Raw genomic sequence first — 17,360 nt, forward strand, 5'->3', positions numbered from 1 at the left:
CTCAGAAATAAAGGTACAAAAGCTGTCACTGGGGTGGTACCTTTTCAAAAGGTACACTTTTGTACCTATTAGGTTCAAATATGTACACTTTAAGTACTAATATGTACCTTTAAGGTACCAAAATGGACCCTTTAGGTATAAACATGTACCTTTTGAAAAGGTACAGCCCCAGTGACAGCTTTTGTACCTTTATTTCTGCGAGTGTATTTCCTAGAGTTATTTATTTTGTTTTATTTTTAACAGCTAATCGAGACAAATGCATACCCTCTGAATTTAAAGCGCATCTGGGCTTTACATCTGATCTTTGCATCAGTAGCACCACACACATGCATTGTGGTACTCTCGTGAACGCATGATGAAGACTGACACAGAAGAGAAGAAATTGTCAAAGTCATCATTTTTGATTGGTTTGCGCACAAAAAGTATTTTCGTAACTTCATAAAATTAAGGTTGTCACATGGACTATTTTAATGATGTCCTTACTACCTTTCTGGGCCTTGAACGTGGTGGTACCGCTACTGTTTATGCAGGGTCAGAAAACTCTCAGATTTCATCAAAAATATCTTAATTTGTGTTCCGTTGTTCGTGTGAACGAAGGTCTTATGGGTTGGAACGAAATGAGGGTGATTACAGAATTTTCATTTTTGGGTGAACTTTCCCAATAACAGTGGGTATACAACTTAATAAATCTAGTGAAAAGGAATAGTTGTGAATGCCATCTCTAGATTATGGCATTGCTGTAAGAATGTATTTCATAATATAGTGTTATGGATGTTGATTTAGTGCTTGTGGTGTGAATGAATGGACTGTGTGCATCAATGTTTTAAAAGGCTTAATCTACTTATTTATAAAGTTGCTGTTAAAACTTCTTCCAGCTGACTTTAAAATGTAAATAAATCAAATATGAACCTTTTTACCTTCCTCATTGCTATTCAGCTGGTTTCCACTTGAGTGCAGTATACATCAAATAAAAATCATTGGGTGAGACTTGTAGTGGCTGTACTTATTTTTGGAATGAGCGTTCATATGAAAAAAAACCCACTGCTGTATAATGCTACTATATCACAGTGTTCATTTCATTTAAGATGACAAGCAAAACAAAAGACACTCTTTCAGTTGATGCTTTGGTCAGGTCAGTAAACACACAATTTTGCTTTCTTTATTGTCCAAATAAAACACATGGCTGAAGATCGACATCCTTTTTACAGTCGACAGCAACAGTCTTGCAGGTGCAGTGTAAGGCTTAACGTCTTTAGCGTGTCTACGGTAGAATCCAGCATTAACCAGAGTGAACGAGTATGATCCACATGGATAAAGTACAGCATACATGGCTGTGCTGAGGTGTTCCAGCTAGCACCAACATGATAACAAATGGACATACGTAATGATTATGCCAAGAAGTGAAATAGTTACAATGGGTTAATGGACTTAGCAATAACATGATATCAGTAAACACTGCACAAACCCAAGGATTATTCATCTTCTCTCTATTCAACAGCTCAATAGGCAATCAATGCAAAATACTATGTTCTTAGTCATTTGTACACAACAGGGTCACTGCTTTGTTTTAGAAAGAAAGAAAGAAAGAAAGAAAGAAAAGACAGCTATTGTTTTGATCAGAGTAAAAATATACATTCTAATCAATTGGTAGATGATATTAGATGATATGACCAAATGTCTCATTACCTTAATTTAAATGTTAAATAAAAGAGACAGAGGATACTGTATGGATTTGTTCATATCCATCAAAATGTTCACTATCCAAACATTTGTGAGTATTGTTGCACCAAATTATGTAAATGATGAAATGGCATAATCATAATGCTGGTAACTTTTCATGAATCCTAAAAAGAGAACTATTTTGAAACATGTAAACATATGCTATATAATTTCTTCCCTTCAGCTGTCACACAAGTACTTTAAAATGTGAGCTCGTAATCTTTGTTAGCTTAGACATGTTTGAAATACTGTGGTATAACCATACGTTCCTATTACAGGCATATAATAAACCGGTTTGATCAGGGTTCTTTGTCCTTGAGATTAACATTCATTCAATTCTCTTTATAGGTGCACTCAGCCATTTTTCAGCATCAGACCCATTATTTCCATCATGACACAAATGTCCTTTGAGAACATTAAAAAAAAAATCCCACATTTTTCAGTGATATGCAGTTTTTCACTTGAAAGTTGTAGTGGAAATGTCTTGAAAAGAGACCTTGATAACTGTGAACAGTTTATTTTTTAAACATAGTGTTTCTTGCAAAGTCTGATCCCTGTTCTTGAAGGCAACATATTCTGTGCTTAATAAAATGCCTAGATTTTATCAGAAGCTCAACCCTTCAAATATCTAACACACAAACTGTTTTCATATATTCACTAATGTTTAAGCAGGGTGAAATGCACCTTTCAGATGCTAAACAGCCAAACGTAAGAAAGTCTTAAGGCCTTTAATGAGACAACTCACACATTTTACTTGCACCTACTACAACCTCAATACCCACAGAATTACGACCAAGTGAATTCAGTATTTGTTGTTTACGCCAGCTGCCACGAGAGATTTAAAAACACCTAGGATGGTCTGAAACGGTGTTTAGGATGTGTTTAAGCACCATTGCTGTTAATGTACCACACTGATATGTCGTTTTGCTCATTACAGATTTACCGTGGCCTCACTGCTTTCTTTCATTCATTTGGTCAGACCCCTGCCTAACCTCCTAACTCAATAACCCGTAGTTATGTCTAATGTCACCACAGGGTGGCTCTTTTCTAGACACTAGTGCATCATGTGATTCCACAGATGACAAGAGTCAATAAGGGGTCATGTGGAGATCTGACAAACTCTTCCTCTTCACCAAATAAAGCTGGACGGAACTGACTTTTCTGCACACTACCACATCTTTTATTTGGAGAAGGTAAAACATTTCAGACTGTCGTCTCATATTCCATCACTTCCTTCGGTGTGCCTAGACAGCGGTACTGGATCCTCGGAGTGACCGGAGCAGCGGCTTCCAGCACCAAAATGGTCTTTCGCAGCCTGCGATCAATGAAGTGGGCGTCCCAGGCTGGGTACTGCTTCCTGGGAAGGTCGATGCGAATTACCGGCCCCTCTGTCCTTGGAATGAGGCGAGGCGCGGCGGTTCGTGAGGCCTTAAGGGTCCGCATCTTAAACACATCTCCAACGTCTCCTCCTGGTACTGACTCTCCTCCTTTAGTCCTCTGCAGAGTCCGCGGCGGGCTGCTCACCGCATCCAGAGGAGGAGGAGCGGAGGTGGGTGATGAGACACAAGGATCTGAAACAGCACCCACCTGGACGTCGCAACATCCAATATAGGCCCCAGACACAGGGCCGTCAGGGTGCAACAAACAGTAGTAGACAAACATAAAAAATGTGCCCAGGGCGTAGCTACAGGCCACCACGCATACCACCACCACGGCGTAAAAGTCTGAAGTGCGCTGGCTGCGGTATATGTACCACACGGCAGTGAGGGCCACATTTTCGGCCAGGATTATGAGGCTGTAAAGAAGCAGACGGCACCGCGTGGGGCCCTCACGGACACTGAACCAGCAGAATATGTACACGATGCCCACCATCATGTTGTAGATGATCTCCTCCCACTTGGACATGCAGAAGTCCGTCTCACCTTGGATGATCCAGAAGGTCATGGCGCACCAGTGGGCCACGATGAAAATGCCGAAGTAGAGCTGGAAAATGGAAATGAAGAGGGCGAGGGCCATGGCGCGGGCTCCCACTGTGAACAGGTGCCACAGCATGTTCACCACCACTGCTTTATACGACATGGGGAGCTTGTCGTCACGAGAGTCCCGTAATGCCTTCTGATAAGATGCCATCATCCAGCCCAGAGACACTAGAGAGGCGGACGCAGACAGACCTGAATCAAATGAAGCACAATGAGAAAGAGTGACAGAGAGAAAATAGGTCACTTTACATGGTGCATTAATTCAATTTAATTACACATTGTTTTATATTTTCTCTGTACATGTAAATTACATATTTGGGGAGATATGCCTCTCAAGTAGCTACTTCACTACACTCTAAAAAAAAAAAAAAGTTGAGCCAACTTAAAATTTTAAGGCAACCAGCTTCAGCAGATTTTTGAGTTTTCTCAACTTGTCATTTTAAGTTTATACAACAAAAATTTGAGAATCTCCCACAAAAATAAGTTGAGCAAACTCCAAAATCTGCTGAAGCTGGTTGCCTTAAAATTTTAAGTTGCTTTTACAGTGTATGTAAAACTAAAGTACACTTATGCCAAAAATCATTTAATTTCTCTCTCTTTTTATTTCTTCTAAGGAATTTTAGAAGACACATTAGAGACAAAGTGAATACTTTAGCAATAATATACTTCAAATTATTTCAAATCAAAACCTATAGAGGCAAAGTTTATACTTAAGCAAAAAAAATACTTCAGATTTATTTCAAATCAAAACCTATACCAATGTATAACGATTCAGATGAGTCTGTACAGTATATGAAGAATGACAGTACACCTCACCATCCCTCTCTGGAAAAAAATTAAATTCTGTTTGAGTGCTGGTACTCTCTCGAGAAGCTCTCATGAATATTTAATCAGGTTCCTGTCTGGCCATTCATCAGCTCACCCATTTAGTCAGGAGCAGCCAAAACGGAAAATCTCTCCAAATCAGCAAAAACATAATCATTAGCTAGTTCTCCAGCCATCTCGCATTGCACTGAATATGATTATGAGCGATTATGACAGACCCAGCAAAGCACCTTAATCATAATATCAGTCTTCAGAGTGGAAAAGTGCAGGTCAGGACAGACCAAGAGGAAACACTCTTGCACTGATGCCAGAATTCTCTACACTGCTGACTGTGCCCTGCTCATCTCCTGAGAACTGGATATGCTTTGTGGTGGAATCACATTTTGGCTCTCCTCGGGTTCGTTTTTGTCTTTCTGGAAAAAGAGGCCTTCAGCAGTCTGAAGAAATGTAATGCGAGTAGGGCTGCCACAGAGTAAATACTGCAGCTCTCTAAACTCTAGTCCGAATGGCACGAAAAGAAAGAAGGACGTCACATGAAATGACATTTTTTAAACAAAAATCACATCCTTTAGTTAACTAGCTCTGGGTGCTCTATAAAAGTCACAGATTGCGGTCTGACATTTGGATAAAATTCCTCAGGGAAGATCTAACAGTGGCGACAATTGTTTCCATGGAGCTCAACTAATGCAACAGTGAGTTCTCGCAGCTCTGTAATCAAAGGCACCTGACAGGTGGGTTTGTAACTATCACATGTCCTGTTCCCTCCTTACAGAGCCAAAGATAGACTGAAGCAATTAAACTACAAAATTAAATATGTCACCATTATGAAGACACTGACATGAACATCTAATGAGATAATATTCTAAATGATCCTTTGATTACTGTAATTTTCATGTTATATCTCTTTATGATTACTCATTGCAAATTTGGAGTGCACTCTTCCAAGGAACAATAAAAAAGCATCTTAACTGCTGCTGGATAGTTTAATCATTAATGAAAGTACTTAAATTTTCATGCACAATGACCTGAAATATGTATGCATGCAACCCCTGGTCTTTCATATTCAGTCACACTTATCACATCCTCAGTAATTTACCAGCTAATTTACTCTTGGATTGAAAATGAGATGCTGAGCAAACGCATGCTGTGAAATCTCACTTTGATCCTTAATGATGGCCAAATGAATTTATAAAACAATTCTTATTGTGTCACATTTAAATTAGATGCAATACAGAAATCACACTGCAAGAAAGACACTGAATCAAACTCTGTACTCTGTGACCTGGTGGATAGCAATATGACAGATTGGATGACTGATGTAGTAGTCTCTCAGTCTCAGACAGTACGCCCACAGTCCACCCACAGCACGTTTTCTGACCGTCTGATGTATAGTGCACTCAAAAATAGGTTGAAATCATCAGTTCTAATCTGATTGACTGGCGTTGTGCAAATTCTGGTAATAAAGGCACAGGCTGTCTCATTACAAAAGTAATTACAAAAGTGATGGAAAGATGATTTATTCTGAAAAAAAAGGCATCATGGTTTCTACAAAATATTAAGCAGCACAACTATTTTTAACAATGATAATAATAAATGTTTCTTGAGCAGCAAATTAGCATATTAGAATGATTTCTGAACCATCATGTGTAGGGTTGCAAAGGGGCGGAAAATTTCCGGAAACTTTCCATGGGAACTTCGTCTGGGGAATTTAGGAAATATTTCAAGTTTGAAACTTACCAGGAATTTATGGGAATTAATTGGAAATTTGGGGAAATTTATAAAACTGTATCATATACAAACATAAATATAAAAATTTTGTTTGATCATAGGCTCACATGCATGCAAACTAATACAAATTTTAAAAATTACATTTTGGGATTTTTTGGGGGGAATCTGTGATGTTTTTTCAGAATTTATTGATGAATTAAAAACTTATGAACAGTGTTTATTCAAAATAGAAATCTTTACTAACAATATAATTCTTTACTACTACTTTTTTTATTAATTTAACACATCTTTGTTAAATAAAAGTATTAATTTATTTTAAAAAAAGAGAAAAGATACTCTTTTGACCCCAAACTTTTGAATGATGTGTATTGTTAAAAAAGGATTTCAATTTTAAATAAATGCATTCTTTTTAAAACTCTTTATTCATCAAAGAATCCTGAAAAATAATCACAGGTAATAATAATAATAATAATATATATATATATATATATATATATATATATATTAAGCAGCACAACTGTTTCGAAAATTGATAATAAATAAGCATATTAGAATGATTTCTGAAGAATCATGTGACACTGAAGACTGGAGTAATGTTCAAAATTCAGCTTTGCATCACAGAAATACATTATATTTTAAAGTATTTTACAACAGAAAACCATTATTTTAAATTGTAATACCAGCAATACTGCGCAATATTAAAAAAAAAAAAAAAATCTGTATTTTTGATCAAATAAATGAAGACTTGATGAGCAAAAAATATGCAATGTTTAAAAACATTAAAAATAGTAATGTGTCCAAACTTTTGACCAGTACTGTACTTCTGTATGATAACAGAAAACCGGCTAGCAGAAAGAGCATCACAGCTTGAGCTAGCTAGCACAGACCTCATAAATTGTCTAGTTACTGTATAAATACTTTTTGGTATTTACTAGTTAAACTTGAATCCCATAGATCAAATATATTTAGATGTAGTCTTTGGGCTCAAATGCAGCAAGTGTGGCTTCAGAGCAAATGGAGGGGAATCCCTTTCTTAGGTGAATAGAGGGGATTGTGTGTATGGGAGGGTCATTTTTAGACTTTTGTTTTATTATTATCTCACCTAAATGTTTGTTCAGTCAGTGTATTGTTTTTACAATTGTATAGCCTAATTTAGTGGCACAGTATATAACACACAGCACAAGGAAGTTTTAAACAATTTTTTTTTGTAATATTCATGTAATTTACATGAATACTTACCAAGATGGACATTTTGATATTTTGTGTGCAGGATTTAAGAAATGATCTGTGCATGTTAAGGAGGAAAGCACAGTGCATATAGGGGGTGTGGCCTCAATAGCCTTGCAGTAAGCAGTGTGTTGTGTGCATGTGGTTGAGCAATGTGTAGGGTAGAAATTAAACTGAAATTGCATTAAATCTGGATGTTTTAACCAAGATTATGCTGCAAGATTTTGTTCTCAACTACATTTAAGCTCCCAGTTCCTGCAATTTTGCTAATTTCCGGTTTATTCCCATTAATTCCCGTTAATTCCCATATATTCCCATGGAAAGTCCCAGAATATTCCCAGAATTTTGCAACCCTAATCATGTGACACTAAAGACTAGAATAATGATGCTGAAAATTCAGCTTAAACATCACAGGAATAAATTACATTTAAAATTGTTATAAAATTTCACAATAGTAATGTTTTTACTGTATTTACATTTATTATCAAATAAATGTAGTCTTGGTGATAATAAGGGACTTTGAAGCTAAACATTTAAATAGTAAGTTATGTTAGAAAAATGTTACATTTAATACTGATTATGAAGCTGTGCCCATAAACACCACATAAAGACAAAACAAACTGTGATTGGTAGCTTTATAGTTTTATCTTCTATATCTTCTGTATCTTCTTGTCTAAGGGTGGTTCTTAGTGATAAAAATTAGCTGTCACTGTCTGGCTCAAGACTAATGATGAAATATGAATATAATGCATATGATACAGCCAAATAGCACAGGCCCAACCTCTTCTAGCGTACTTGGTGAGCTGTTTTTAATCATAGGTGTCATCAACTTACCCTGCAAAGGGAGGACCTGGCTGGTCTGGACCATAATGCTGAGTTGCAGAACGAGCTGAGGTGCGCTCTTCAGGAAGGTCTCAAGCAACCTCAGCATGCTGATGTCAGCGTTCTCAAACATCGTACGCCAGTAGAAGTGTTTGTGCTCATGGTCCCCACGCCAGCGGCTTTGCACGCCCAGATATAAGACATGGACATACCTGGGATAAAAAGCATAGGATAAGACCTCCAGATCATTTCTAAACACATCACCAAAACTTGCATCATTAAATGCTCATTTAAAAAGCTAATACACTACTGGTCAAAAGTTTGGAAAATGTTTTTTTGAGAGATCTCACCAAAAAACAATAATATTGCGAAATCTTTTGACAATTTAAAATCACTTTAAAAATGTAATTTATTCCTGTGATGTCGAAGCTGAATTTTCAGCATCATTACTCCAGTCTTCAGTGTCACATGATCCTTCAGAAATCATTCTAATATGCTAATTTAGTGCTTAAGAAACATTTCATATTATTATCATCCATTTTGAAATTGATATTTTGCTGCTTAATATTTTTGTGGAAAACATGGTACACTACCATCACTACACTACGGTGCACTACCAGTTTTGTGTAAGACTGTGTAAGAAAAAAATACATTTATTATGTTACAAAAGATTTCTATTTTTAAAATAAATGCTGCTCTTTTGAAGTGATTTCTGAAGGATCATGTGAAGTATCAAGACTGGAGTAATGGCTGCTGAATAAATGACATTTTAAAACTTATAGAAACAAATAGAAAGCAGTTATTTTAAATTGTAATAATATTTCAGAACATTACAGGGTTTTTTTACTGTATATTTGGTCAAATAAATGCTGCCTTGGTGAGCATAAGAGACTTCTTCAGAATTCCATATAACCTTGATGCCAGTCTGCAGGCTTGGAAAAGACCTAGAGTCTGCTTATAATGTCACTGTGACCAGCTGAAAAAGGCAGTACACTTGTCTGGGCAGACTGCCAGCACACCATCGAGTGCTCCAGCATGTGATGTTCTACCCTCAGCACCACGGTCTACATGCTGTTGCAGATGTCTTGTGAGACACACCAAGGTCGCACTTGAGATTACACGGATGTCAGAGAGCATGTTTTCTCAGGAGGGATCACTGTCTCTTACTTTCGTTATTTCAAATTTCCTGATTTATGACCCCGGGACTGCACTGTTTATCCTGTGAGATGGATGTACGTGCCCGAGGAAAGTAGAAAGTGGCTTTTGGAAGATATGAAGCAAAACCTGCAGCTGTGCATTCGAAAGATATTTATGCAAGGCCCTTGAAAAATCTGACTTTCACTGGACTTAATTTGTTTCTTTTGACAGGAAGTGCCATGGTATTTTAGTCTGTCTCAAGGGTAGCGAAAGTAATAGAAGTGCTCGCCGGATGTCAGGAGATTGGCAGAATGAATCACCCTGACTTGATGAGGTCTATAAAATTGCTCCACATCCTTCTCACAACTTGCTGTGTCAGAAAAAAACAGCCTCTGAAAGAAAAATCAAGCAATAGAGAGCCTGCGAGAATGGCTGTCAGCGTGCGTGCCTCAAATTTGACAAGTGACACAGAGTCTTTCTTTCTCTGAATAAAGAGTGTGTTTTCAATGAGACAGAAAAGCTCTCTTTGCTCATGAAATTCAGCCCTTTGGGCACACGGATGATATCAGACAAAATCAAACCTTGAACCTTGATCATGCAACTCTTTTTTGCTTCTTCGAGAAAATAAGAAAACGTGAACAAATAGACAGCGCTGAGAAAACATCTCTCAAACAGCCTGGATTGGCAGGCAATGCATCAGTCTCCATGGTGACGACTGACAAACATTGCAGCTGACAAGCTTGGCCCATTACTTAGCTTAATATAACCCAATTGAAGACAATCATCTGCTAGGCCTGCGTTTTGCAAAGACTCAGGCTTCCTCTGAAAAGGACATTCTATTATAGAGACAGGTCAGAACAGGCTCATCACACTGATTATGTTGCTGTTCACCTGCTATTAAACTCCATTAGAATTCAGCAATATTCAGAATGGCCAATTGACCCATTTGGTTACTCAGATGGCACAGCTGGCCAAACAGCACTCAGCTATTAACTGGCAGGGTTCCTGTAAGTCAGTTAAATACAATTCCCCCTCTCTGCTAAATTACAACACTGATCACACCCTTGAGAATGACAGAAGAAAGAAAGAAAGAAAGAAAGAAAGAAAGAAAGAAAGAAAGACTTGACATCAATGTTGAATGTTCTAGATCAGATTTCCAGTTGGCTGGACTCAGGCTGTCGTTTATTTTATTGAACAGTAAAGCCCTGCTGAGGTGGTTATGAGACACTGGATCATGTCATCATGTAACAGAATTAGGAAAATGGAAGTGCTTTCTATTTCCTGTCGCCATATACAGTATGTTTCTTTCGTTCTTTGCTGTCCTTCTCAAGAGTGTGATCAGAGAATGTTGTTTTAATCTTTCTGTTTTTGACTCTCTATAGGTTCTTTAACAAAATTTCAAAAGCTATTTCACAATATTGAGTATAAATCAATGTAGGACTACCATCTACCAGCTAGGGAGAAAGCGAAAGACAATTTTCCTGCATCAGTACAATCAATTAGGATGGAATAATCTGCATCTATCTTTATATTGCTTTAATTCAATTAATGCATTCAATGAACACATAATATTTAGAATATGCACAACATGCTTCTGCTGACAAATGGATGAGGGTTCTTTCATTTCCAGATTATTGTCTTGTGCATAATAGACAGAATTTAGGAACGTAAAGACATTTAAAATGGTATTTCTTCAATTAGCATCAAACAATACTTTAATACTTTATACATAAACATATTCAGATTTCTGTCTTTTAAATGCATTTAATTCATCCCATCAGCACTCAACCAGACATACTGTACCTTCAAACGAGCACAAACCTAAATCACACTAAAACACACACTGCCTTCCTCCGTTTATCAAACACACAGTAACCACAGCTTAAGTTTTATTAGGTTCCTTTTCTTGTCACAGTAAATCCCAGTACACCCTCTCTCAGGAATATGTCTCAAATAGGAATTAAGCTGTTTGGCCAGCAGCAACAGACATCCCCTATCCTCACTTCTCTTCGGTAGAGTTTTACTTTGGTGTCCAGAGGGGAGAATCAATCACAGTGCTTGCAAATTACCTCATTGTCACAGATGAGACTGTTTTTAAAACTGGTGTTTTTCGCCTTCACTCCTGCTCACTCACACTTTATGTCTGAATCTATGTATTTATAAAAAAAAAGGATTTAAACACACTTTTGGCATGCTCAAAAGGGCACCACACCTGAAACAAACAAATGACTCTTATGAACCGATCATTTTTAGTGAATCAAAAACCAACAGTGTAGTTCACAAACCAATGATTTATTGTTTTATGAATCATTCAGAAAGACTCTTCACTTTAATGAACATGTGTCAAGATTATCATTGCTTTCGGTGATGGAGTATTGTTCAAAAATGTTATGTTTTATGATGCTAAATGTTAGTCAAAATACTTAAATAAGACTAAATGAATATGTAAACCAATTAGAACTGTTGCCTTCGTTTTTTTACGTTCTACAAACACTTTTTACAGTGCATGTAATAATTTCTTTCTGTGTAAAGGTGTCTTTTCACCTTCGAGGCTGGTGACTGATCCTGATTGATCCTGCTCATCTGATGCTGCAGGGAACATGGAATCGAAAACTGTCTTTGAACGTGTGCAGTGAACCAGGTCAGAGTACCCAGAGGGGACTCTTGAATAGGGCTCACTCAAAATGCTCAGTGAAGTCTCTGGTTAAACGAAAATGTAAGAAAGAGAATATTTTATTGGGCATCAGTTAGTTGTATCATTATTTTATGTCTGATGTAATTACAAGCTGTGAGGGGAAATTGCTTTATAATGGCTAATTTTCATATCAAACCACCCGGTTTTCACATATTCTCCCTCTCAATCCTTTTCTCAAGCATGCTCAAGTTCTCAACCCTAAAAATGGGCATTTATTTTCACATTTACTCTCCACCTATCATTCCTCACCTGTCCTTCTTTGCAGCGGCTCAGCGCTCTCTCAATCTCTGGCTGTCTGCTGCAGGTAAGGACATGTAAACACTACAGCTATAATCCCTGTAAAGCAGAGATGTGACAAACTCAGTGCCGGTGGCAGCTTTAATGGCATTACTGCTAATTCCAATCAAACAAAGACAGAGAGCCTGGGAAGCTCTGTTCGGAAGCTTTTAAGCAAAGACTCAGTCAGAGAGTAGGCTACTAGTGAGAGGTGAAGAACAGAAAGAAATCCATTGCAGGTCAAACAGAGGTAACGTGAAAATGGCAAAATGTGCTTCCAAAAAGGTGCTATTTTTAGCTATATTGATAGAAAGAGACAAAGAGAGAGCAGAGAATATTTCATTAGACATTGGCCTGCGGTGCGAATGATGTTTTCGTTAGTGGCACTGGAAATATTTTGAGTTAATTATATATTCATGGGAACTTAGCTCAGAAGGGCTTAGGCTAAAAGTCTCAAGGCTAATTTGGGAATAAAAAGGGATAATGGTTCGATTTATTCAAATGAGATGAAAATTATTTCCCAATTGTGCCTTATTTGCAGGCTGGCTGGTTTGTTTTGAATTGCAGATATCCTCATTCTCTTTCTGAAAAGCGTCTGCCGTCTCATTACATGAACACATGAATTTCATCTCCAGAGCTGCTCTGAGAGTCACTTCACCAGCATTTCACCATTTCATTTAATAAAAATGATCATCATATTATAACCACACAGAAAATCAAAGGTCATCATGACAACCTGTCAAAAAAATCGCAAACATCTGGTTTACCTTGAAGAATTATAACAAAAATACATTACTATAGCACTGTAGAGTGCACTTATAGAATGTACTTATTACTAATAATAATACAGTTTATTTAAACACACAGAAATGCAAAGGTTTTCATTAAAATCCGCCAATAAAGGTTTGGTCTAATTTGAAGAAATTATGACAAGAATATATTACTGTTGCACAGGAGAATGTACTTCTTAATAATAATAATAATAATAGACATTTTTAATACATTATTTTTAAGGAATATAACAATGTTTTTGTCCATGTTTTAATTTAAACCGTAAATATGGCCAAAGGAATTAAATTGAAAGGAATTGAATCATTTTTCATTTGCTTATATTTAATAATTGTATTAAATTTTAAAAGATGAATTAAATTAATAGTAAATTTGTATTTGATATAACAATGTTTTTATATTCTGTGTGCTCCTGACAGCAAAATGAGCCACTATAAACCTATATAACGGTCCAGTCAAAGAAAAAATACAGTGATACAGATTTTTTGTCATACCGCCCAGCACCAATTATGGTAAATTTGGTATATATATATAAAAAAAAAAAGTAGAGGAGGGATCTTCTAATAAAAAGGTCAGGAGCAGAGGTCTTATGAAAAGCTGAGTAACAGATAGAGAATGACACAGATGGCATAAGAAGCACAGCACACGTGTTGTGACAGCAGCATAAATGAAGCTTGATCGAAATGACCAGCAGCTCTGTGATATCAATGGCAGAAAACATAATTAATCCTGTGTTACACAGCGGGTCAGCCAGCAGCAACAGAAGCTCGGCCTGTCACTGCTGATCAACGCATGCAGTGAAAGACAAGCATATCGCCGCCTCTGTGTTTACAACAACAATTACACGGCGCTCACTCCCTACACATGCCTCTAATATGTGTGGGTGTGTTCCTATTGATTTCTATGTGAGTGGATTAAACTTTTGGCTGTGATCGTGGGCTGCAAATTTTTTCTCAGCATTATTATGGAAATTGCATTGTGAGTTGCAGTGCGCTGTCTGTCAGCAATCAAGATGCTTAGCGCTTGATAGACACTTGCACATTCTCCTCATGGCAACCACACTGAGTGAAAAGAGTGTGAGGAAGCAAAATCTAATGCCACTGTTTCTTGAGCTCAGTTCAGTAAAAAAAACAACAACAACAAAAAAAACATATTTATGTCTTTATGGCAACTTTTAGGTTAAATCTGGTGCATATAAACAGCTCAGGCCCCATTAAAGGAGTGGTTCACACAAAAATTAAAATGTATTACTCACCCTCAGGCCATCTAAAATGTAGATGACTCCAGTCTCCAGTCCATCAATTAACATCTTGTGAAGTGAAAAGCTGCCAATATTAATGTTTTATAACTATAAACCATCATGCAAGTTTATAATCCCTATAACACCTCCTCCAGTTGAAAAGTTAATTCCCTGTTGTTGTCTCACATCAAAATCCACTGACATGTTTTTTTTTGTTTGTTTTTTTGGTTTGATCTGTGAATATTTCTCTTCTGATTCAGATGAGATAACTTTTTCACTGGCGAAGGCAATATTATGGATAGATGACTCATATTTTAACCGTTTGAAGTTAAAAACTCTTGATGATGGATTTGTTTCTTACAAACATGCAGCTTTTCACTACATTAATTTAATTAATTACATTAATTTATGGACTGGAGCCATGTGGTTTACTTGTAGATTACTGTAATGTTTTTATCAGATGTTCAGACTCTCATTCTGACGGCACCCATTCACTGCAGAGGATCCATTGGTGAGCAAGTGATGCTAAATTTCTCCAAATCTGTTCCAATGAAGAAACAAACTCATCTACATCTTGGAATGGCCTGAGAGTGAGTCAGTTTTCATTCATGGGTGAACTATTCCTTTCAACAACGTCGTTTGCACCGCACTCTTCCGTTACTTGATCTTCTTATTTTGGTGTGTCAATCTGTTAAGTTACTTAGGAAATTATGATCCGCACTCACGAGAATAATCTTCTTTTTTTCGTTTTATTTAACCTTCATCACTGATGGGGAAAAGACACAAACGTTTCAGCTCAAAGCCTTCCTCAGTGTGCAAAGCAATTCAATCCCTCCACCCACTTTTCAAATCATCAATTATGTCGAAAGCAAGAATTATCTTATTTATCACTATTATACAAACCTACAGTCTAAATAGACAATCATCAATATGTATGTGGAGTACATATTGATGATTGTCTATTAGGTTTGTATAATAGTGATAAATGAGTGATCCTAGATTATTCTTGCTTTAGTCACGGATGTGTTGTGTGATGTTTCTATGTTGTGTATATATACATGAAAATTGTCCAGTATTTAAAAGGAAATGTTTTAATGATTTTGGTGATTCAACATTGGTTAATGAGTGATGACGTTGACATAATTGGTGATTTGAAAAGTGGGTGGAGGGATTGAATTGCTTTGCACACTGAGGAAGGCTTTGAGCCGAAACGTTTGTGTCTTTTCCCCATCAGTGATGAAGGTTAAATAAAACAAATAAAAGAAGACTGTTCTCGTGAGTGCGGATCATAATTTCCTGAATTATTCCTTTACAGAAAAATAAATGACAGAAAAAAAAACCAACAAAATTCTAATTCATCACAGCTATGTTTGAAATGAAACTAATGGCATCAGTAACAAATATAAAAATTAAAAAAAAAATCTTTTGCACTGCTCTAAAGACAAAGGGATTTTCAGAGTGTGCATAAGGCGATTTCTGGTGGACAGATTGAATGAGTGGATGAGTGGAGGAGTCTCTCCGGGAGATTATTGACCCAGAAGCACATGAGAGGTGGAGGAGGAAGAGGAGGAGGAGCCTAGAACCAAACGGCTTGGAGATAATGATGATCTGGCATGGGACGACAGGAAATACAAGGAGGATCCCGTGTCCTCACTATGACTGCAGGACAGTCATAGGCGATGCAAACTAACAGCAGTAAGGTTGAGTATTGTGATATCTTGCATCATTTCTGTTGTCATTTTCCCATTTTAGACACCACTACTTACTGAATTCCAGTGACTGATTCTTAAATTACCATCCTATATTTGGTCTGCTGCAATATATGTGCTTTCAAATATGAAAGCCTATTAAATCCAATCAATTTGTGCCAAACTACATAAATATTGACAGCATAAAAAGTTGTTCCTAGTATTTTCTTAACATAAACCTTGCCATCTTAGTAGTTTAATCATATGGCCCTGAATACCCCTAGATGTGGGTGTGGATTAGTTGCATGCCAAGGGAAGGCACATGATGACAGAACAATATGAATGAACTGCTGAGGTGACACCTTAAAGGAATGCACTATAGATTTGTATCTCATTATACTGAGTTCTAAGCACTCACGTACCTCCAGACCTGTGCCAGCTGAAGAACATGCACGACGCTTTGGAAGAGCCACACGCAGACTCTGCAGCAGCTCTCAGCGCTGCTCCGGGATCCGGTGACCGCAGCGGAGCGGCCAGCGCCCCGCTGATCGCTGTCCTTGGTGCTGAAGTGGCTCTCCGCATTGGACGCCGCTACCATGGCAGCCGCAGCCGTGCCGCTCCCGTTGGCGTCGGAGTAGTCGTACGCTAACCATCGGAAGCTGAGCACCTGCACCACCACAGACGGAATGATGATAAAAACGAGTGTCAGAGCGAACCACAAGTAGTTCTGCCTGAGATAGTAGTCGGCAGCCAGCCACAGGTCTGAAGCCCCGTCCGAGAAAAAGACCAAGAGGGCACAGAGGGTCCAGCAGCAGTCCAGGAGCGAATACTCCTTCCAGACGGAACGCCACTGGGGAGAGCGCTTCTCCAGCCCAGGGAGGCACGCCGGCGGAATGTCATTCTGCAAAGAAACGGCTGTACCGTCTGATTTCGCGGCCATGTTTGTTGTAGAAAAGAGAGTAGCTGGAAAAGAGAGACGGAAGGGTGGGAGGGAGGGGTCGTGTGTCTGTGTGGGAGGGAGAAAAGAGGGCTGGGACAAAAAACGCTTCTCGTTATTCCTGCTTGAACATCTAACTACTGATTTTCCACCTGAAAGCAATTTATCACGGCAGTCGCCGACCGTAGGCGTGCAGGCATGCGTGTAGTTTTTATCCAAAAGCCTATAATGTGATATAGAATTAATAATACAGCTATAGGTAGAGGATATCCAATCTCGTGGCCTGAGAGGAAAGGTG

General features: G+C 37.9%; 1 protein-coding gene across 1 annotated transcript; it reads right to left on the reverse strand.

The window, feature by feature from the left end:
• Positions 1–1,128: 1,128 nt before the first annotated feature.
• xkr7a (XK related 7a) lies at positions 1,129–17,065 on the reverse strand. Its single transcript, XM_058763897.1, has 3 exons — positions 16,548–17,065; positions 8,313–8,512; positions 1,129–3,890 (listed from the first exon to the last, which is right to left on the reverse strand). The coding sequence occupies exons 1-3, from the start codon at positions 17,063–17,065 to the stop codon at positions 2,923–2,925; spliced, it is 1,686 nt and encodes a 561-aa protein (XP_058619880.1). The 3' UTR covers positions 1,129–2,922.
• Positions 17,066–17,360: the final 295 nt, after the last annotated feature.

The sequence above is a fragment of the Onychostoma macrolepis genome, chromosome 23, assembly GCF_012432095.1.
Source record: "Onychostoma macrolepis isolate SWU-2019 chromosome 23, ASM1243209v1, whole genome shotgun sequence".
NCBI lineage: Eukaryota > Metazoa > Chordata > Actinopteri > Cypriniformes > Cyprinidae > Onychostoma > Onychostoma macrolepis.

What these genes read in the sequence shown, in the direction of transcription:
- xkr7a (XM_058763897.1), bottom strand. Translation starts at nt 17,065, where the DNA reads ATGGCCGCGAAATCAGACGGTACAGCCGTTTCTTTGCAGAATGACATT. An exon ending in CAGCTGGCACAGGTCTGGAG is followed by an intron (nt 8,513 to 16,547) that starts GTACGTGAGTGC and finishes TTTTTATCCCAG; the next exon opens with GTATGTCCATGTCTTATATC. An exon ending in CCAGGTCCTCCCTTTGCAGG is followed by an intron (nt 3,891 to 8,312) that starts GTAAGTTGATGA and finishes CATTTGATTCAG; the next exon opens with GTCTGTCTGCGTCCGCCTCT.